The sequence below is a fragment of the Melitaea cinxia genome, chromosome 24 (genome assembly GCF_905220565.1).
Source record: "Melitaea cinxia chromosome 24, ilMelCinx1.1, whole genome shotgun sequence".
Classification (NCBI taxonomy): Eukaryota; Metazoa; Arthropoda; class Insecta; order Lepidoptera; family Nymphalidae; genus Melitaea; species Melitaea cinxia.
In genome coordinates, this window is record NC_059417.1 from 9,770,565 (window position 1) to 9,794,376 (window position 23,812).

The 23,812-nt window shown below is 34.0% G+C and overlaps 1 protein-coding gene across 1 annotated transcript; it reads right to left on the reverse strand.

The window, feature by feature from the left end:
* Positions 1 to 1,504: 1,504 nt before the first annotated feature.
* Positions 1,505 to 11,324, reverse strand: LOC123665391 (myrosinase 1-like). The gene is made up of 10 exons (XM_045599703.1): positions 11,153 to 11,324; positions 10,340 to 10,484; positions 8,250 to 8,416; positions 7,839 to 8,099; positions 6,788 to 6,876; positions 6,447 to 6,594; positions 5,609 to 5,772; positions 4,596 to 4,748; positions 3,110 to 3,201; positions 1,505 to 1,733 (listed from the first exon to the last, which is right to left on the reverse strand). Exons 1-10 carry the CDS (start codon positions 11,298 to 11,300, stop codon positions 1,505 to 1,507), a joined length of 1,596 nt encoding a protein of 531 aa, XP_045455659.1. The 5' UTR covers positions 11,301 to 11,324.
* Positions 11,325 to 23,812: the final 12,488 nt, after the last annotated feature.

The following is a 23,812-nucleotide window of genomic DNA, read 5'->3' on the forward strand; positions in this document are numbered from 1 at the left end:
ATTAAAAATAATTCAGGTTAGAAATTATATCATCACGCGGTCGAGGTCCCGTGTAGCTCATTGTAACAAAGCTTAAAAGGTTTTTTTTCGTTTTTTTATAGTATGATTTCACTTGATCTTGAGACAGGCAAAAGCCTGAGCCACAATGAACCGGTGTTCCGTTCCAACATTTTTTTTTGATTTTTTTGAAGAGACTTATGTAATTTAACTCATATCTATACTTAAAATAGGAAAGTGTTAAGAAAAATAAACGTACAAAAATATATAAAATATTTTATTAAATTACAATTTTCGTCATTAGTTACATAATAAAATAATTTAATGTCAACCCATTAAGTACTGCACATTCATCAAAGAAATTACCATTCTGTACAGTAATATCTTATAATATATAACACATATCTGTTCTTTAAAATTTAAATTCTCAATATGTCTTATTCGGTTACTTATTACTTAATATTGTACTAACTGTTAAAAAAAATCTTATAGTAACTAAAGAACAAAAAGTACGTTAAAAAAACAATTATAGTATCATTGGTCTACACACACGAGCAGACACAAAAAATGCACAGTAAAAGTGTATTACTAAAAAAGTGTATTACTAAAATAAGTGTATTACTACATAAAATTTTATTGCAAGTTTAGTCAAATTTTACAACAATTTAGAAATTATCCTTCCTTGCAACTTACGAAAAAATCTATTGAACATTATAAGCTTTACCATCCAGATTCTAAGCAAGGAAAAATCTGTTCTACAGCTCAAGATTTTTTGCATTCAAATCCTCCATTATTCTATAGATTTTGGTACAACTATTGACTTAGTAAAATCGTTTCTATTTAAGTTATATATGTATTTACCTATTTTAATACAGTTAAATTGTATTTTTACTAGGAAAGTTTTGTGATAGTTCTGATTTATTTCATTCTACATGTATTTTGGGATGCTGCGTCCGAATCTGAGGAGAGAGGATTACGTATAGAATGAATGAAATCAGAACTACCCCAAAACTTTCCCACTAGTGGCCTTAACTATACATATATAGTTATATACGAATATATTATTAGTTTTGAGTGTTAAAAAATTTGCGTCAATAATTAAAATTGTAAATGAAAAGAATTCTTAATATGTACGATTTTATTTTTGTGTTACCCACACATTAGGAATTCTAAACATTTTTGAATATCATATCAAAAATTGACCGCTCCAGCGGGATTCGGACCCGCGTCTCCGACTGACCGTGTCGGCGCTCTAGCCAATTAAGCTATGGAACGATGTACCCGCTAGAGCGAACTTTTTGATATGATGATTTTTATTTTCGGTTTAAGCGAACCGTGGCGTGACATGTTATTCAAAAAAGAATTCTTGTCAAATATTGTCGATAAATATAAAAAAGTTAAAACTTTACAGCTTGTATTTCGACTATTCATTATTATTTTAGTAACCGCACCAGATGATTCCGGGGCGGAGTACTAGTCACTAATAAGACACGATTAAAACTATTATTTAATTATTAATAAAATTTAGTAGTAACAGTATAAGTAATAACACTCCACTGTTAGTTATATTGGTGGCACTGTTTTGTGACCGTCTCTCAGCAGCTTTGTTCTGATCAAGACAGTTTCTATAGAGCGTTCTGCTTTTGGCCACGCACTCGTAATATAGAGCGGAAGCCCGCGGCGTTCTCTTACGCTCAGGATCTTCAAAGTCCACTTCGTAAAGACCAAATTTTATACTGAAATAATATATAAAGTACTATAATTATCATCCTTCTGAATTATCTCATCATTACAGCCTATCACAGTCCACTGCTGGACACAGGCCTCCACAAGTTTACGCCAAAAATAGCGTGAACTCATGTGTTTTGTCCATAGTCACCACGCTGGGCAGGCGGGTTGGTAACCGCAAGGCTAGCTTTGTCGCACCGAAGACGTTGCTGCCCGTCTTCGGCCTGTGTATTTCAAAGCCAGCGGTTGGATGGTTATCCCGCCACCGGTCGGCTTTTTAAGTTCCAATGTGGTAGCGGAACTGTGTTATCCCTTAGTCGCCTCTTACGACACCCACGGGAAGAGAGGGGGTGGCTAAATTCTTTAGTACCGTAGCCACACAGTTCTGAATTATCTAGTAAAACTCAATACTTTGTAATACTTTTGATATTATAAAAACTGCTCTTGGTAATAAGGTTGCTGATTTGACTAAACGTATATGACCGCATGTGATAGAGTGTATTTATTCCTTGTGTGGATTTTATCAAGAACAATTTAAAATAAAGAGCTACGAAATGACCAAGTTTATTGCTGTAAAAACTAGAATTTTTAGAGATTTTATTACTAAATTGAATGTGAGAAAAAAAATTGATAATTTTCTTACTTCTTTTAGTATTTCTCTACTTTTCTTCTACTACATTATATTAAATTTCGTCCAGAATTGACATGATATACTTGTGAATTATGTGTTGTGAATGAGGAAATGGCACTAAATGCTTATATAACCCTTCTTGAATACAGTACATTCTGTGTGTCAGCTTTAACTAAAGTAAACGCTATCCCTCAACTGTCCCAAAAAAAACTGATAAGTCTTTCAGACACACACAAGTCAAACAAGAACACAAAGACTATGACAAACAACTTGATAATATTTAGTGGAGCTCAAACGATCGATCGCCAGTTTTACGCATTCGAGATTGAAAGTTTCTCTTCAGAAGTATTCAAATATAATAAAATATAAATCAAGAGTGAATAGGCATCTTCTAGGCAAGCGTGCACTTATCTTAGGCTGCCTCTTCACTTACCAGTGATGTAGCGAGCTTAACTCGCGCCCGGGCACAATACCTTTTTACCACGCCCCTCCCCTTTCGAAAACCATTTAATATGTCCAGCAATTTTTTGCCCACCCCTCGCTACCCCACTCACTTACCAGCAGGTGAGATCGCAGTCAAGCGCTAGTATATATTTAAAAAAATATTCGTATGGCCACTTAATAATCTCAGGGTCATTCTAAAAAGTATTTAATATTAAAACTGAATGTGGTGCTATATTTTCACCATGAAACACATCCACCGATAAACTGTGAAGCAGTTTGGCGTTTTTAAGAATTGTTAGTTTTACTTACTAATATCCATTTAGCCACTCGAAGTTGTCTATGAGCGACCACGCTGCGAATCCTATAACATTGATATTGTCTAACTTCATAGCCAGAAGCGTCTGTAAGATAAAATAATTCATATAATGCTTTTTATTTAAGTGTAAGTTATATCCAGAACTAGTTGTGCTTCGCGGTTTTAATCATAATAATAATAATAATTTAATTCAGACATATGTCCATATTTTTGTTAGTTACATTTTTTTCCTAAACTATGCTAGTTTCAACAATTGTGACAAAACAAATTATACCAAATCAAAAATCAATAAAAAGAACACTAAAATCAAAATCAATGTATTAAAATTCAATCAAACCCAAAATTAAAATGATCACTAAATTCAATACTAAAATTCAATGAATATTACAATAATTAAAATTAAAAATTAAAATAAATACTAAAATTCAAAATTACAATAATTAGAATTAAAAAAAAAATCAATATTAAAATTCAATCAAAATTAAAATTAAAAATAAAATCAAAATTCAATCAAAAGCTTAAAAAATAATGACCTATTCGATATAAACTAAATTTAAAAAAATTCAGTATATTAACCCGTTTCAATAGATTTACCCGTGTAATTTCCGATTCAGTAGATATGTTGGGATACAATTTAAACTATGATTATTCTAGACCTCCAGCTATCTACGAACTAAGTTAATTACAATATCGGTTGCAAAAAATGACCCATAAAAGTTAATGGACTGATTGTGAAAGGATAAAATTTAAATGATCACATTTATTATCCCGCGTGTATCCACAAGTTACTACGACTGCATTATTTCTCGCTTCAGCCTGTAATATTCCATTACTGGGCATAAGCCTCTTTTCCCATGAAGGAGAAGGATAATCCACCACGCTGCTCCAATGGGAGTTTGCGGATATATTCCCTACTATGAGTAACGATCGCTATCAGGTGTACATGATAGCAACCGGGATCGACGGCTTAACGTGCTCACCGAGGCACAAACGCGTTGGCGCAACGGTCACAGCCATGGATTGTACCTGTTGAGTTGGCGGTTGCGGGTTCGATCCCCACCATGACAAACATTTGTATTGGCCATACAGGTGTTTGTGCAGTCCTTGTGAGACTGCATTATTTAGTGATTTGTAAAACTTGGAGGGTAGTTGTGTAAAAATGTTGATCGTATTGTTGCTGTTAAGTTGTTTTTGGTATTGTGAGCGAACGATGTCTAATGCCGGTGTGCGGATAAATCAACAATGATTTTTGTCACACCTTTAAATGCTAAAGTTTTTTAGTTAAGATTCATTGTATTTGAAATTTATACTATGAAATAAATAAAAACAAAATATCAAAATTGAAGTCTACGTGACATGATGACAATTTGTGCTTGAGTTGCATAAATGCCTGATTTTTGATTGTCCGGGTTGCTATAAAAACGAAATAAAAAAAAATGTAATGGCTTAAGTAAGAGTAAGAAAGAGTTTAAAGAGTACCTGTTCCAAGTGTTCATGGAAGAATTCAGATCTTTCATAGTCATCGAGCTGGTAGCCAGTAGTGGAGTACCCGCATTCTGTAATCATAATATCAACGTCTCCATACTGTTCCTTTAACCACACCATCTGCTTACGAAGACCTTCTGGATAAACCTGAAAACATATTGATATATTGATTAATCCACTCTGGTGTAGTGTTGCGAGTAGTCGCCTAGAACACAAACGGTTTGCGGGTTCGATTCTCGCTTGGGATGGATATATGAACAAATATTTCTTCGTGGTTTGGATGTAGTCCTTGTGGGTCTTCCCACCGCGACTCGGAGAGCACGTTAAGCTGTCGGTCCCGGTTGTTATCATAAATACCTAATAGCGATCGTTACTGATAGTAGGAAACATAACCGACAACCCACAGTGGAGCAGCATAGTGGATTAAGAAGGATGGGAATACTTTGCCTATATGGAGAAAGAGGCCTGTGCCCAGCTGTGGGATGTTAAAGGCTGAATGCGATATTAATTAATGCGTGTAAAAATTAAATCCTCAGTCTGTGAGAGTTAAAGTTGAGAACGATTCGACCGATGAGGCTGTTCAGTTTTGTAATTTGTCTTAATTGTCAAGATAAGATTTAAAAAAATATATTTGGAAATCCAATAACTTCCACACCGAAACTTTCCAAGTCGATTTGCTGGTGAGGTACTTCAACATAAGATCACAGTCAAATAATACTGTTGTCAAGTAGTGTTCTACTTCTGTTGTGAGTAAGGTGGACAGAGGTTATGATGCTCCTCATATTGCAGGCGTGTATAGGCTATGGTAATCATTTACCATCAGATGAAGAAGATAATTGCGTGGTGACTATGGGCAAAACACACGAGTTCACGTTATTTTTGGCGTCAACTTGTGGAGGCCTATGTCCAGCAGTGGACTGTATAGGCTGTAATGATGATGATGATGATGAAGAAGATAAGATGAAGGACGAATAAGATTGTAGCTTATAAAATAAGTATTTAGTTACCGGTAATCCTTTCAAAGCACCATAATAAGCGTTGGGAGGCTGTTCCAACACTCCATTAAGTTCTGTCGTACCCGATATGAACCATTGTCCAGGAAATTCTCCGGGGTTAGCTGGTCTGATCATATTAGTGGTGTAATAGTTGAAACCGTAAAAATCTGCTGTACCTGTAATGTTCGAAATAGTATTTCAGCAAATTTGTTTCTAGCTTGGACTTTGAAAGCTTTGGCCTACAGTATTATTTTTAAAGTAAAACTTTTTTTTTATCACACTTGACTTATAGTCAGTTATGTTTCGTATATCTAAGACACAGTGCTGGACTATTGTGTAGAGCTATTGCTAAAGTAGTTTTACTTCAGTTTTATGATCTAAAGTTCACTTGTTTTAAGTGTACTTTAGACTATAAAACTGAAGAAGTAAAACTCCTTTACGCACCATTAACTTGGGGAGGAAGATGGTGAACGTGAGACGAGAGCGTTACAAAAAGTGTGATCAGGCGAGACGAAAGGAAGTTGAGAGGGAGGTATAAGTTAGTTATGAGAGTTATGTTTCGTATATTACTGTAGGAGATAAAGAAGTTGTACTTCAGTCGTGTGGTCTAAAGCACACTTTTTTTTTAAATAAACATTTCTGGACATAAATTACATTCTGGACATAAGTACTTCTAGGAATACAACACAAACATTAACAACAATCTATATATCAGCTATAATATATAATAAGCTTTCAATAGTAAATAGCCTATATAATAAACATATATTCATTCAGACAATGACTCCTTTATATTACATCGAGCTAATTATTATTACAATAATACGTATTGCCAATTACTTGAAAATACCTTTTACATATTTCCGTTCTTCTTCGGTAAATGGAGGGAGCCTGCTTTCAGTTTCACCTTGTTCCAGACTGTATTTCAGCATCGCCTTTTCATATGCAGGTGGCCAACCTCCTTCTTTTGATAATATTGGATGTGTGTATCTTCCTCCCTTAAAAAGTTACAATTTAATTAAGATAAAGAATTGATAAGTTTTGATTAATGAAGCTAGTATTTTAGAGGTCACTCCGTAAATAGTAAAGGAATAAAACAAACAGAAATGTAGTAACAGCTTCAAAAGATGAAAATATCAATGGAAAGTTTTAGATGTATTCGGCTGTCAAATATCAAGAAAATAACCTTACCATGTTTTCACGTGCCAACTTTGCTAGTTCTTCGTCCTTGGGCATGGATGGTTCGATCCACATTAAGTTATTGGCAAGAGAAACTTTTCCTGAAAGAAATTTAATATGATAGAATATTTTTCATAATTCCAGGTGGTTTAATGATAGTGTCAATAATTGGTAATGATTAAAATTAGATACCATAAAAGTAAAGACAACAGACTTGTTGAAGTCAAACTTTTTTACGCACGCTTGACTTGGAGTAAGGGTACGAAAAGTGTGATTGGGCGAGGTGAACGGAAGCTAAGAAGTAGATATAAAGTAGTGAAGATAGAAAGAGAGAGAGAGAGAGAGTTACGGGTAAGGCTTTAGATTAAGAACCGTTGAATTATCTAGCCTCAAGTTTGACCGTTTATCGGAATAATTTCGTTACAAATAAATAATAATAACCCTAACCTATCTAACTAAAAAATGCGGTTCTTAATCTAAGGCCTAGCCGAGTTGCGTTTTGTATATTACTGTAGGGACAATTAAGGAAGTTTTACTTCAGTCCTGTGGTCTAAAGCACATTCGTTTTTAAAGGTGTCTGTGTGTTTTATCAATACATAGTATAAAACAAGTCGATTCCCTCTGTCTATATGCGTAGGTCTTTAAAACTACGCAACGGATTTTGATACGGTTTTCTTTAGTAAATAGCGTGATTCCAGAGGAAGGTTTATATATATAATAGATGCATCATATAGTAGAGGAACACTAATAGTTTTAGAAGTTTCTAATGTGGTGTCATAAATAATGATAATACATTTTTTTGCGCATGCATTATATATTATATTTATTTTATTTTTAGTATCAGCATTGCACCCGTGCAAAGCCGGGTTGAAGTTTCTCTTACTTGCAAGAGCACTGACCACATTTTTTTAATACCACGCCCCTTTTATCGTTTTTTAAAGTCCAATAATAAACTATTAAATTTGTAAAACTTTTACAGTCATCTACCCTACAAAGGAATCGTTTCCTAAAAGATAAGGACTATACGTTCAAGAGAACAGTATAATAAATATTTTATCTTTACCGTTATATTTAGGCCTAAATTCTTCATCAAATATCCTGTAAGCCCTAGCGTGGGCTAGCATTATGTGTTTATTGCATATATAAGGAGCATAGTCAGGTTCTTTGATGGCTGGAGCATATGCGCCGACGTTGTACGCGATATCACAAACGACATTAGCTTCATTTATGGTCAGCCAGGTCTTGATGCGGTCAGCGTACAGTGAGTACACAATCCTTGCATAGTTTCCAAACCAATCGACTATCAGAGGGTTGGTCCAACCACCTAAGAATAAAATATTTATATTAACACAAAAAACCTCCAGAGTTAAAATTAAATTTGGGACTAATTATTAGGATAGGGGTAGGTGATCCTAGACATTTATCGGCAATAATTGTAATTATTCAGAAGTTTCCATAACAACTGTATATTTACCCATATCTTGCATTTTTACTGGCAGTTCCCAGTGGTACAGCGTTACGACAGGTTCGATGCCCTCAGCGAGAAGACCATCTATGAAGTCGCTGTAATATTTTGCTCCGGCTTTGTTGAATTTGTTGGGAAAACCAGTTGGGAGGATACGCGGCCAGCTTATTGAAAACCTGTTAATTAGATAGTAAATCGGTTTAAAAATATATTATATTCACCTTAGACTCAAATTTTTAGTTTTCCATCACACTGTAGCATTAAAAAGTATTTACACCAATAAGCAGCTTAATAAAAAAAATATTCAGTAAAATATTCAAATGTCTATCTTCATTGATTGATTGATTAATTCAGCATGTAACATCCTCAGGCCTTCTCCATGTAGAAAAAGGGTTACAGCCTTAATCCAATATGCTGCTTCACTGCGGTTTGCGGATATATTTGCTACTTTGAGCAGTGATTACTATTTTTTTTTACTATATAAGGTTTAACATCCATGGGCTCTTAAGTGCCATGCCTTTTTTATTTACATTTTTATTTTCAAAGCGTTGAGGCGTATTATTTTCAACACTGCATGCTTCAAATTGCGAACTAAAGCTCATTTTTAACCGACTTCCAAAAAAGGAGGAGGTTCTCACTTCGACTGTATTTTTTTTTGTTTTTTTATGTATGTTACTTCAAAACTTTTGACTGGGTGGAGCGATTTCGACAAATTTTCTTTTAATCGAAAGGTGATGTGTGTCACTTGGTCTCATTTAAATTTATTTGAGATCTAACAACTACTTTTCGAGTTATATCTAATAATGCGTTTTTACTTGACGCTTTTTTCGTCGACCTACGTTGTATTATACTGCATAACTTTCTACTGGATGTACCGATTTTGATAATTCTTTTTTTTGTTGGTACCATGATATGGAGACCAGAATCTGATGATGGGATCCCAGAGAAATCGAGGGAAACTCTCGAAAATCCGCAATAACTTTTACTGGGTGTACCGATTTTGATAATTCTTAATTTAATCGAAAGCTGATGTTTATCATATGGTCACATACAAATTTTATCGAGATTTGATAACCACTTTTTGAGTAATCTTTGATAACGCGTAGTTACTTGACTATTTTTTCGTCGATCTACGTTGTATTACTCGTCGATGTAATTGAAGTCGGTTTTTTTTTGTTTGCGAGCAAACAAAATTATCTCTAATTCGATGGTGAGTCCAGAACTGACCGTGAGAGACATATATACCTATATCTTAATATATATAAATCTCGTGTCACAATGTTTGTCCTCAATGGACTCCTAAACCACTTAACCGATTATAATAAAATTCGCACACCATGTGCAGTTCGATCCAACTTAAAAGATAGGCTATATTTTATTTTGATATTTTATTATTATATTTCAGAAAAAAATAAGGTGATACGAAGTTCGCCAGGTCAGCTAGTATACATATATATTTATGTAGGTTAATAATTAAGATAAGTATTTACGACTATGGTTTTTTCTATCTTTTTTTTTAATGCTACATGCTCTATGCATTACTATTTTATAACACACTACATGCTTTATACATTACATGTGTAACTCTACAATGTTAATTTACCGCATTGTCGACGGCCAGACTCATTTTTCTAATTTTTCTAATTCCTTTTCAGTGATTGCTATTAGATGTGTACGGTTACAACCGCGAACGCCAGTTAACTACTCTCCAAAGCGTGTTGGGGAGACCCACAAGAAAGTATCTACGCTTCAGTCTGCAATATCCCACTACTGGGCATAAGCCTCTTTTCCCGTGTAGGAGAAAGATCAAAGCTTAATCTAGCATGCTGCTCCACTGCGGGTTTCGGATATATCCTCTGCTTTTAGTAGTGATTGCTAACAGGTGTCTGTGGTTACAACCGCGACCGACAGCTTAACGTACTCTCCAAGGCACATTGGGGAGGCCCATAAGAAAGTATCTATATATAGTTATTTAAATAATTATTCAAAAAATATAAATACAAACAAATATATGGTTGGAGAAGAAACCTTAGCTAAAATTTCCTTTCCACTTTCTTAGTACTAGTAATATCTTTAGAAAAAAATTATGAAAAACTGACCTATAAAACTGAAGACCCATTTCTTTTGCAACTCTAATGTCTTCACGCCAATTCACATAAGAGTTTGCTGCGATATCTCCTGTTGCATTACCTCTAATCTTTCCAGGAGTGTGTGAAAGCCTGTCCCATATATGTTCACCTTTGCCTGCAATTAATCAGACAAAAAGCTAAAATAGTAAAAGTAAGTCAAATAAAATCAAAATAAAATTTTCTTATTATCTCACTTCTAATCACAATCGTTATTAGTTCCTTCCAATTTTAATATTGAAAATTATAAGCAGATTGTTAGATATTTATATTTTGATTTTAGTGTTGTTTGATTGGATTTTGATTTGGTATAATTTGTTTTGTCACAATTGCTAAAACTGACATAATTTAGGAAAAAAAATTTACTTATAAAAATATGGGCATATTTCTGAATTAAATTATTATTATTATTATTATTAGAAAAAAAAATAACAAAAAACTAAATGTAACAACCGCTCTGGTGTAGTGGTGCGAGTAGTCGCCTAAAACACCGACGGTTTGCGGGTTCGATTCCCGGGATGGATATTTGTATTTGTACAGATATTTATTTCCGGTTTGGATGTCTGTCCTTATGGGTTTCCCCATCGTGCTTCATACAGCACGTTAAGACATTGGTCCCGATTATTATCATAAATATCAGATAGCGATCGTTATTCATAGTAGGGAATATACCCGTTAACCCGCATTGAAGCAGCGTGGTTAAGCTGTGATCCTTCTCTGGAGAAAGAGGCCTATATTCAACCGTGGGATGTTACAGGGTGAATGTGAAATATAACAATTACACACCATCAGCATTCCAGCCTCCCTCGATTTGATATGATGCTGTCGCGGCTCCGAATTTGAAACTGTCGGGAAACTTCATGTCCATACATAGATATATTTGCCATAGCGAACTGTAAAGAATAAAAAAAAAGTATAACAGTATAATATACATTTTATTAAGATAGAAATATCCTGCCCAAAACCTTTGCTGTGGAAGTAACCTAACTTTACAGATAATCCCAGCTAAATAAAAGTAGGGTCTCAAAAAGTAGTAGTGTTGTGTTTCTGTTCTAAGAAAGGTGACCAGAGCTCTTGGGAGGGGCGGGGGAAGGTTGGTAAAAAAAGAAAAAAGAACATCTACAGTAACTAGCAGATTAATTGTTTTAGCTTCGTTTGTAACGTATTTCTGATATACAATACGCTTCAGCCTGTAATATCCCACTGCAAGGCATAGGCCATCTATCACGCTGCTCCAATGAGGATTGGCGGATATATTGCCTACTATAGGTAACGATCGCTATTAGGTGTACACGATAACAACCGGGACCGACGGCTTAAAGTGCTCTCCCAGGCACGGTGGGGAGACCCACGAGGACTGCACAAACACCCAGACCACGGCAAACATCTGTATGGCAAATACAAATGTTTGTCATGTGCGGGGATCAAACTCGCAACAGCCACAAACCAGTGCTGTGACCGTTGCGCCAACCCGTCGGGTCAAATAAACAATAGGGAATAAAAAAAAATTACACTTTATTAACTCAATTGTATTTAGGAATTAAAATAAACCGCATTCTGCTCAAAGTTGAATCCTGTAGTCGATACCAACAATGTAAAAAACTTTGATATCATTGACATAGATCAGGAACACGCCTATCTATATCATTACTGATATTTTTACTATCCGATTTTGATTAAAAGTTATCTTTACGTAATAATAATAATAATAAATAATTTTTTTTTCTAACTAGGTCAAGTATGATTCTTTTGTATTTGGATGCGTTGATTCTGAAAATCGTGGCATATTACAATTACTAACGAAAAAAAAAAAATTTTTTTTCCTTATACTCTGGATTTGAATTCAGCGCTAGTTATATAATATAATACTTAATATTATGTTTATTGAGGAAGCTAGTGACGACATGTTATTTTTTCCCTCTTTTTACAGCTGGTAGAAAAAACTTAAAAAAAACACACACAAACACATCCAGTCGTTTTCTTAGCAGAACACTTAGCTTATCATTTTTAGTTTTACATCGACTAATTTATTTTAATTTTTTAACCGACTTCAAAAAAGGAGGAGGTTACTCAATTTGACCGTATATTTTATATGTATGTTCGTCTCGTATAGCTTCGCCAATTATGAAACGAATTTGATAATTCTTTTTTTGTTCGAAAGGAGATATCCCTGGTGTGGTACTATGATAAGGAAACTAGGGTCTGATGATGGGATCCCAGAGAAATCGAGGGAAACACGATAATCCGCATAACTTTTTACTGGTTGTACCGATTTTAATAATTTTTAATTTAATCGAAAGCCCATGTTTATCATGTGGTCACATTTAAATTTCATTGAGATCTTATTACAACTTTTGGAGTAATCTTTGGTAATGCGTATTTACTTGACTATTTTTTCGTCTACCTACGTTGTATTACTTGTCGATATAATTGAAGTCGTTTTTTTTTCGTTTGCCTGCAAACACTATTATTATATTATTTTATTTAGGAAACAAACACTACAATAATACAAAGAAAAAAATAAAAATCTTATACGACTAATACATAAGCCAATAAAGATCCCAATAGTAAACAATTCATCAATGAGCAAAAAGTCACACATTAATAAGAAATAATCGATAAATTACTCACAGAGATATAAATAATTCAAACACTAGTTACACGATCTACCGGCATTTGAAATTTAATAAAGGTAACAAATAATTATGTTTACTCACAAATATAAAAAAAATTGTCGACTTCAATTAACACCGACAAGTAATACAATGTAGTGTAGTGTAGGTACAATAAAAAGTAAACAATTAAGTAAGCATTACAAAGAACTCGTCATATCTCAATCAAATTAAAACGGGACAACACGAAAAGTGCCAGCTTTCAAATAAAATAAGAATCACCAAAATCGGTAGGCATATTATGTAACACACATACTAAAATAGTGTCTAATTTAGAGCCTCCTTCCTTTTTTAAAGCTGGTTAAAAATATGACGTATCGATTGAGAATTTTAATGATGGTATTTGTAACTAAGCTTGCCTCATTAGAGACAAAAAAATGTTAGTTATTTATCGATATAACGCGTAATGTCAGCTAGTTAATTAGAGCCCTTTTCTCGACGATTTAATGTTATATATGTTCTTTTATAGTGTTGCTAATTATTGGTTGAATTGATTACAAACATTGTTAAAAGACGTATTTTTTTTACTTCATTTGATTTATTTAAATAATTATTTAAAGTTTATATTAAAAATAATATAATAGCTAAAGATAAGATGTGAGGATTTAGTGACTCTGTATTTCATGCAAGACGTTTCTAATTTAATAAAACAGTTTTTTTTTGGAACTGCGGACTTTATTGTTTTTGCTTGTTTTTATTCTTATATCAGTCAGTCACTCAGTTCAGACTATTGCAGTCCACTGCTGGACATAGGTCTCCTCAAGTTCGCGCCAGACATTTCGGTTTTTTCGTATCTGCATGCGTAGTCTATATTCCGCATTGGTAGTAAATTACCTTAAAATATAATTATTTAGTTAAAAAAAAAATTATAATTTTAATTTGTAAAATCTCGTAGCACCGTGAATCCTACTTGAGTAAAACAGTTTTGATTTTATATTCTTTTTTTTTTATGAAATGCCCTGTCTTGCGAACTAATAAAATAATAACTGTGTGGCTACGGTACTAAAGAATATAGCGACCCCCCTCTCTTCCCGTGGGTGTCGTAAGAGACGACTAAGGGATAACACAGTTCCGCTACCACCTTGGAACTTAAAAAGCCGACCGGTGGCGGGATAACCATCCACTGCTGGCCTTGAAATACAGAGGCCGAAGACGGGCAGCAGCGTCTTCGGTGCGACTAAGCTAGCCCCGCGGTCACCAACCCGCCTGCCCAGCGTGGTGACTATTGGCAAAACACATGAGCTCACGTTATTTTTGGCGTAAACTTGTGGAGGCCTATGTCTAGCAGTGGACTGTATAGGCTGTAATGATGAGTAATCGTTATGATTTCCGATTTATTTCCAATTCTCAGTGCATTTTTTTGATATTTTCATTTCAATAAGAATCTTTTTGACAACGTTGATTATGTTGTTATTTTATTACTTGTTTAACTGAGGTAGGTCACAGCAGGAAATTTCCTACTGTGGTAGGATCTCGACCTTACAGATGATCACAGCTAAATAATATTGTTTTCAAGCAGTGTTGTGTTCCTGTGGTGAGTAAGGTGACCAGAACTCCCGGGGGGGATTTGGGGTAGGGTCTGCTATGCGCTTGCGATGCTTCTGGTGTTGTAGACGTCTATAAGCTACGGTAATCGCTTACAATTAGGTGAGCAGTACGCTTGTTTGCCGACCTAGTTATAAAAAAAAATTGTCGATGTAAATTAGAATCCTTTTATTTTTGCTTGGCGACAAACACAATCGTCGTTATATAGATAACGAGTTAAAATGTAAAATTTGTATCATTGTTGTCTTATAGCTATCAGTTTAGTTGTAATTTTCCTTATACTAGTTATTAAAGATATTTAATATCTAATTTTTTTGATTTTATGATACGCAATCTTTGCCCTCAATTACTATTTGATCATTTGATAGATAACATATTTTTTAAACTTATTTAAACTAAGTACTATAGATAAATAATACTTGCTATGTTTTGGTGACGCCGCGTTGGCGCAGAGGTCGCAGCCATGGATTGTACCTGTTGCGCTGGCGGTTGCGGGTTCGATCCCCGCACATGATAAACATTTGTATTGGCCATACAGGTGTTTGCCGTGGTCTGGGTGTTTGTGCAGTCCTAGTGGGTCTCCCCACCGTGCCTCGGAGAGCACGTTAAGCCATCGGTCCAGGTTGTTATCATATACATCTGACAGCGATCGTTACTCATAGTAGGGAATATATCCGCCAGCCCGCATTGGAGCGTGGTGGATTAAGCACATGGGGAAAGAGGCCTATGCCCAGTAGTGGGATATTACAGCTGAAGCGAAGTTTTGGTGTTCTGGATGCTAATACTTGTTTATGTTATGTTATTATTTATGTTATTTATTATATTTCAAGACACGACTCAACTTATAATGAATGACAAATTTTTTTTTTAACAACTGCCAAGTTTCATACCTATTCTTTTCTTCAAATCTACATTCCGAAGCTTCATATTACATGTAGTTTTTTTAATGATTAAGATAATTATATGATAACAAAACGACGAAAGAGTGCTTTTGAAGCCATCTTGAATAGAAATTTTTATCATTTCAGCCTATTGCAGTCCACTGCTGGACATAAGCCTCCACAAGTTCACGCCAGAAATGCGTGAACTCATGTGTGTTGCCCATAGTCACCACGCTGGGCAGGCGGGTTGGTGACCGCAGGGCTGGCTTTGTCGCACCTAAGACACTGCCGCCCGTCTTCGGCCTGTGTCTTTTAAAGCCAGCGGTTAGATGGTTATCCCGCCATCGGTCGGCTTCGTAAGTTCCAAGGTGTTAGTGGAACCTTGTTACCCCTTAGTCGCCTCTTACGATACCCACGGGAAGAGAGGGGGTGGCTATATTCTTTGGTGTCGTAGCCACACAGCACGATATTTTAGATTTAGATTTTATTTTTGATTTTGGAAGTTTTTAGTAAATTAATATACAACAATACATGTTGTATATTAATTTACTTATTACATTATTTATTAATAATAAATTATTTATTTGGATCAAATACTTTACAATTTTTTAACTCAGCTTTTTCAACTCCGTGACATTTTACTGACGGCAATATAATAATTAGTGATGTAAAATAGATCTAATGAGACAAAAGAATTTTAATAAGAACCAAGTTCCGACTTTAAACGTAGGAGTCATCGCATTGTGTCACAGTGTTTGTGTGTTTATAATGATTTTTGTATATCCAAATATAATGACTACATTGTCAAACAAGATAGAATGAAAGTTCAGAAAATATATATTTTATTTTTGGTGCAGTTTTCATAAATAAAATCGAACTGCTTAATTTACCATTGCTTTTTAATAAATTTAAAGTTTATTTATAATTTATTCTTAATATTTTATTATTTATATTTTTATTATATTATCAATAATTAGTAGCCACGTTTCAGTCTGTCCCTCAGGCCTCTTTCCCTATGTAGGAGAAAGATCAGAGCTTAATCCACCACGCTGTTCCAATGCGGGTTGGCGGATATATTCCCTACTATGAGTAACGATCGCTATCAAGTGTACACGATAACAACTGGGACCGACTGCTTAACGTGCTCTCCGAGGCACGGTGGGGAGACCCACAAGGACTGCACAAACACCCAGACCACGGCAAACCTGCATGGCCAATACAAATGCTTGTCATGTCGCTTCAGCCTGTAATATCCCACTACTGGGCATATGCCTCTTTACCCATGTAGGAGATGGATCAGAGCTTATATATAATGCTTGTCATGTGCGGGAATCGAACCCGCAATCGCCAGCGCAACAGGTACAATCCACAGCTGTGACCGCTGCGTCAACGCGGCGTCATAATTAGTAGAAAAATTTACAAAAGGCGGTCTTATTATTTAAAAGTAATCTCTTCCAGGCAACCTTATGTTAAGAAGTGAATGACAAAGACGCACGACTTTACTACTTAGCTATGATGGTTTTAATGCAGGATTAGAATTATAATTATTAAATAACGTTTTAACTGAGGTAGGGTATTATGGCAGGAAATATCCCACTCAAAATCTGAATCAGCCCGCCTGGGGTAATAATAGTACCTCAACCTTAATAGTACTGATTTTTAGCAGTGTTGTGTTCCAGTGGTGAAAAAGGCGGGAAGGGTCAAGGGTAGGGTTGGCAACGCGATTGCGATACTTCTGGTGTTGCAAGCATCTATAGCCTACGGCGATTACTTACATCAGGTGAGCCGTATGCTTGTTTGCCGACCAAGTTATATAGAAATAAATAAAAAAATAAATATTTACAATACACACACACGGACATCTGTTCCTAAAGTAAGCAACTTAATGCTTGTGTTGTATGTAACAGCCGATTAGTATAGCTACATATTTTTTTTTTGATAAATTTACATATAAATAATATAATAAATATATATATTACACCCAGACTCGGGGTGGGAATCGAACCCACAACCCCCGGAGCAGAAAGCAGGGTCAGTACAAAATGCGCCAACGGGCTAGTCAACGAAAAAAATTAAAATGAACATCCGTGTTAAGTTTCTTGCCAGGTCTTCTCAGCAAAATTTAAGCGTGGAGTCCGATGAATGCTTTATTACAATTTTTATTAGAATACTAGCTGATCTGGTAACGTTTTTTCTGCCTCATAAATTATTTCTAGTGAAGTCAAGTCTTGCATAAAACACATCACTGCTAAACATTCATAAGAGGGTAAAAAAATCAAGAAATCGAATACGTACTTATTTTTCAAAGATAACACACACAGTTTCGATACGGTATTCGTGCGAAATAGACGCGTCGGTAATAGTATTATTGTTTGTTTATAAAATATCATCGTGACACTCGGGTCGACGAGTTTTTACCTAGCCGTCCGGCCTTGACGGCACGGCTATAGAAAAAAAAAATGGTTTTTTACAATGAATGAAGACATCATTTATACGAATGACGATAATATTGAAAATGTGTACTGCAATAGTTCGATGATTAAAGACAAAACTATATCAGTTTGGGGAGAAAATGAATATAAGGAAAATGAAAATATCATGTTAGAAAGTAATCAAGAGAAGAATTTACGAGCGGAGAAGAGAAATAGAGTAGAAGATGACAACGAATGGTCTGTAGTTAGTGGTAAGAAGAAAAAACCAAAATCACAAAATAGTAAAATCGAAATTTATATAACAGGTACAGAGATTTTGCCTAAACAATTCACGATTGCGAAACTACTCAAAAATAATAATATAAATAACATAGAAGGAGTTAAATACATCAGCCCATACAAGATAAGAATTGATTTACTAAACGATATTGATGCTGATAGATTAATAAACTGCAAAGAGTTTATTAAGAAGAGATGGAGAATCTATAGAGCGATGGAGAAAGATGTGTCCTATGGAGTAATAAAAAACGTAGATTTAGAGTTAGCAGATGACGTCATACGGGAAAGTATAGTATGCCCAAATCAATTTGAAGTGTTATCTGTCCTGCGACTTCTGAGACGGAGTACGAGTAGTGGGACTGGGTGGAGGCCGAGTGAATGTGTCAGGTTATGCTTTAAAGGTGCATATATGCCTCCATACGTGTTAGTTGACGGTCTAAAGATAAAAGTTGATCCGTATGTCTTTTCTGTTACACAATGTGCTAAATGTTGGCGTTTCGGTCATATGACCAAAAGGTGTCCGAGCAGTAAAATAATCTGTCCAAAATGTCGTGGAAACCATGCAAACTGTGAAACGACAACGTATAAGTGTATTAACTGTGAAGGAAACCATATGGCTTTATCAAAGATATACCCAAGCTACTTAAAACAAAAAAGAATTAGAGAATTAATGGCAGAGTACAATTGTACGTATAGAAAACATTGACCGCTTATGTTGCTCCAGCATCCTCAGATATAGCTACCAATGAGAATAGTATTAATTACAACCCTGAAAATGCTATTAAAATAAATTACTTAGAGCACAGTCAAAAACGTCTAGGCAAGAAACCTTTTGATATTTGTCCTCAAGATTATATTGATAATATAGAAGTAAAAAAACAAGACACGGTTACATTCGCTGAAATAGTCAAGACAAAAGTAGACGTGCATTGCGAAGAAATTTCACGTAATCCGTCAAAAACTGAGGCTAGAAGTACATCGAGAACATTTAAAGGACAAAGTAAGGAAAGTCAAGATAGGACAAAAGAAAGGAAGACAGATAAGAATGAGTGTAGTATAAATGCAACAGTAACAGAGGAAGAAGACAATAGGGTTAAATTAACTGAACTTTTAAGCCAGTTAAAAGATATTATATTTCTTAAAGATATTTCGGTTCAATCAAAAATTAATAGTATGTTAAAATGTTGTTTAGAATGGATGATATTATTTGCAACACAATTGCTATCAGAGAGATCATTGTTTAAATCTGTTTTAGAAATCTTTATAAATAATGGCTAGGTCTAATAAAAATATTAGTTTAAATATTTTGCAATGGAATGCTCAAAGTATTAAAGGTAGATTAGTATCGTTACAGAATATTCTTATACAGGAAAAAATCCACATTGCTGCCTTGAGTGAAACATGGCTTAATGTAAATACAGTAATTAAGGTAAATGATTACAATATCTTTCGCAAGGATAGATATGATTCCTATGGGGGTGTAGCGTTATTAGTTCACAAATCAATTAAGGCCAACGTTATATCGATAAGCGACGTAAATCGTTCTTTAGAGGTAGTAGGAATTAATGTACATAATTGTGGTGTAAAAGAGTTTATTATTTCTTTGTATTGTCCCCCTTCTGTTCATTTGAATCAAAGAGATTGGGATGATTTTTTTTGCCAGGTTCAATACAAAGTCTCTCAGTCAAATAGAACAGATTCAAGAGGAACACATATATTTGATTCACTAATTGAAAATTCACTTACTCCTTTAAATAACGGAAGTCCGACGCGTTTCCGACTAGTTAACGGTATCTCACAACAATCATCACCAGATATTTCTTTAGCTTCATCGGATATTGCATTACAATTTAATTGGAACGTATTAAGCGAATCATTGGGAAGCGATCATTTATTGATTAAAATTTCTACAGAAGTTGGCTCTACAAGAAATTCAGTTAAACAAACACAACACACAGTTGGCTACAAAAATCTTTTAGAAACAATGTTTACAGAGTTTACATACAGCAATAATTTACAAGTAAGTTATAATAATTTTATTAAGTTTTTAAATATTGCTGCAGATATTTATATACCGTATAAATTGAACCCTATCCCACTAATAACTTTCGTCCTTTACCCTATTGGAATCCTGATCTTTCTAAGTGTGTAGCCGAACGTAGGTTAGCTTTATCTAGACTAAGACGGAATCCTACTCCCCAAAATTTAGATAACTATCGTCATAAAGTACAGGTAGCTCAAAAAAATATTCGCAGAGCACGGGAGAAATCATGGCAAACTTTATGTAATTTATTAGGCGAATCAACAAATCCAACAGAAATGTGGCATAAATTAAAATGGTTTAAAGGATACAAAATGTCAAAACATTATATTGACAAAGAGAAATGTATTAAGATACTCAAAAGCATTGCACCGGACTATGTTTCACCAGAGATGCCTGTGTTTGTATCAGATAATGCACGTTTAGAGTCAGAAATATCGTTGCATGAATTAAATAGCTGTATAAAGAATAAAGATACATCACCAGGTATTGATATGATTTCATATTCAATGATAAAATATCTCCCATACAACGCGAAAATAATTCTTTTGAAATTATTTAATTCTTTTTATATGAGTGGGTTTGTACCATTACAATGGAGAGATGTTGTCGTTATACCTATACCTAAACTAAACGGAAACTCAAGCACAGATACAGAATTTCGACCTATTTCTATGTTGTCATGTACGTGTAAAATTTTTCATGTCATCCTAGTAAGAAGATTAGAATGATTCATAGAAAATAATAATATCTTACCGCCAACAACAACTGGTTTCCGTAAGGGTCGGTCAACTTTAGAAAACTTATCTCTTCTTGTTTCAAATATTCAATTGGCTTAACTAAGAAATTAAAAACTGTTGGTTGTTTTATAGACTTAAAGGACGCTTATACTAATGTTGATATTACAGTACTTCTAACAAAAATGGATCACCTAAAGCTAGGAAAAAAAATGTGTACCTATTTGTGGAACTTCTTAAATGACAGAAATATAAAAATCAATGTAGATAATACTTTGTTTTCTAGGAAGTGTAGCAGAGGTTTAGCTCAAGGTGATCCATTTTCACCCTTATTATTTAACATTGCAACTTCTGACCTATGTCGAAGCTTAAACACTAGTCAACTACAGGTGTCTCAATACGCAGACGACTTTGTTTTATATATTACATGCAAAAACTTACAAAAAGGTGCACAATGCTTACAAACTGAAATCGATAAGTTTGTTTACTCTGCCTCGAGATTAGGACTGCAAGTATCTTCCGAAAAATCTAAAATTTGCATCTTCAATAATAGGAAAAATATAGATATATAGAAGATAAATTTGATGACATTTATGTTAAAATCATTTACAATTAATAACAAAACAAGGTCACCAACCCTCCTGCCCAGGGTAGTGACTATGGGTAACACATAATAATAATTATGACTTCACGCCATTTTTTGGCGGGAACTTGAGGAGGCCTATGTCCAGCAGTTGACTGCGATAGGCTGAAGTGATGAATAACAAGTTCTATAAAGATCATTTAAATACAATATAATTTATTTAAAGAATAAATTACTTTATCTAATATTTAACGGAAAAATACTACAAATAAAAATAATAATTTATTATTGTTTATTTTTTCCTGAAAAACTAAATTACATGCGTAAGGAAGTAAACATTTAAAGAATATTTAGAAGAGGAAAATTTTTCAAAATTATTTAATAAATAATTTAGTTTAAATAAACTCGAGTCTGTTGCTATTATTATTTAAGCAATGAAATGTAAATCTTCTGTCTGGAAACGATGAATAAATAAATAAAAAATATATGAGTTATTTTAAAAATAATTAATTGAAAAAATATTAAAATAATTTGTGATAAATATTATTTATATATTTACATAATAAATAAAAAATAAATATTTATTATTAGTAATATTACACGTAACACAATTTTTTAAATATTTTACTTAACTATTATTTATATATTGTATATTAATTTACAAATATAAGTATACATATATTATTTTAAAAACGTAATATGGCATAAAAATTACATTTTAACCAATATTAATAATAAATCAGACTTACCATACAACGAATAATTTCAGCGGAAACATGATTGCTACTGGGACCACAAACGATACACGTTACTAACAATAAGACAAATCACACAAACGATTTTGAAATTGTCTAAACCAACTCATCTAACTTCAAGAAAATTTTAATTATAGGTATGGTAAAGTTGATCACGCTGCATCGATTGAAAACACCTTTTTATTTATTTAATTACACACAATCACAAAAAAAAATACTTCGAGGACTTTTAAAGCTATCAGAATGTAATAATGTTTAGCTGATAGCCTGTTGCGACATTTTCTTGGGACAGAAATAAAATTTTTTGATTGGCTGAACTTATACTTGGCCAAATGTATAAATTGTATGTTAATTTTATTGAAAATCGTAATTTTTTTTTTATGCAACTAGCTCGGCAAACAAGCGTACGGCTCACCTGATGGTAAGCGATTACCGTAGCATATAGACGCTTGCACCACCAGAAGCATTGCAAGCGCTTTGCCGACCCTACCCCGAATTCCCCCTAGGAGCTCGGGTCACCTTACTGACCAACCTTTTACGAAATAATATAATTTAAAAAAAATATAAAATGCAATTCATACATAAATATGTATGAATTGTTTATATTTATATATGAGTATATGTGTATATGTGAATGTATGTAAGTGTGTAAGCATATGTATGTATGTATTTAAGTATGTATAATTTTATAATCTATTGTGATGAATTCTAATTTCTATAACAATTATTTGTACACTTCTTAACCGCTTTTCTATGCGCTGTCCTATACCCAAAGGTTGTCTGGAAGAAATCGCTCTTTTAGCGATAAGACCGCCTTTGTACATCTTCCTCTAATTATACTACTTTTGTTCGTATCTTTTAATGGTGTGCAATAAAGAATATTATTATTATTATTAATGCGATCAACAATGATTCGGCATCGACATTTCGACGTGAAAATTAACCTTGGTGGTCTGTAAAGTTGGTTTACGGACGAAAGTTTAAGGTGACAACGTCATAACAAAACATCTCCTCGGACGCATAGGCCAATCGAGTGGAAGAGAGATAGATGCGGCGCAAGCGTACAATGAGCGTAACTGGACAATGGACGTAACGCTACAATGAACGTAATGCTAAAATGAGCCATTGTTTTTTGTGCATGCAACAAACATTCATCGATTTATTAGACGTTTTCACGTAAAAAAAATAGATGTACTGCGGATTTAACCTTACATACATTCTTGAACGGAACCACATTACAAGCACCAGCTTTCGATTATAAGGAAAGTCATCAAATCGATACACCCAGTAAAAAGCTATGAGGTATAATAAACGTAGGTTGGCGAAAAAATAGTCAAGTATATAATTATAAGTATACACATTATTAGAAATAAATCAAAAATAACATGTTTTAAAAAGGTTAACTTTTAAATTTTCGTAATGATTTATCATAAAAGATTAATCATGAAGACAGTGAGTTAAAAATAACTGGTTTTAACTTGTGTTACAAATGTATATTTATAATTTACAACCTTACATAGT

What these genes read in the sequence shown, in the direction of transcription:
- LOC123665391 (XM_045599703.1), bottom strand. Translation starts at nt 11,300, where the DNA reads ATGTATATTATACTGTTATACTTTTTTTTTATTCTTTACAGTTCGCTA. An exon ending in ATTTAGGCCTAAATATAACG is followed by an intron (nt 6,877 to 7,838) that starts GTAAAGATAAAA and finishes AATTTCTTTCAG; the next exon opens with GAAAAGTTTCTCTTGCCAAT. An exon ending in TCCATGAACACTTGGAACAG is followed by an intron (nt 3,202 to 4,595) that starts GTACTCTTTAAA and finishes TTTATCTTACAG; the next exon opens with ACGCTTCTGGCTATGAAGTT.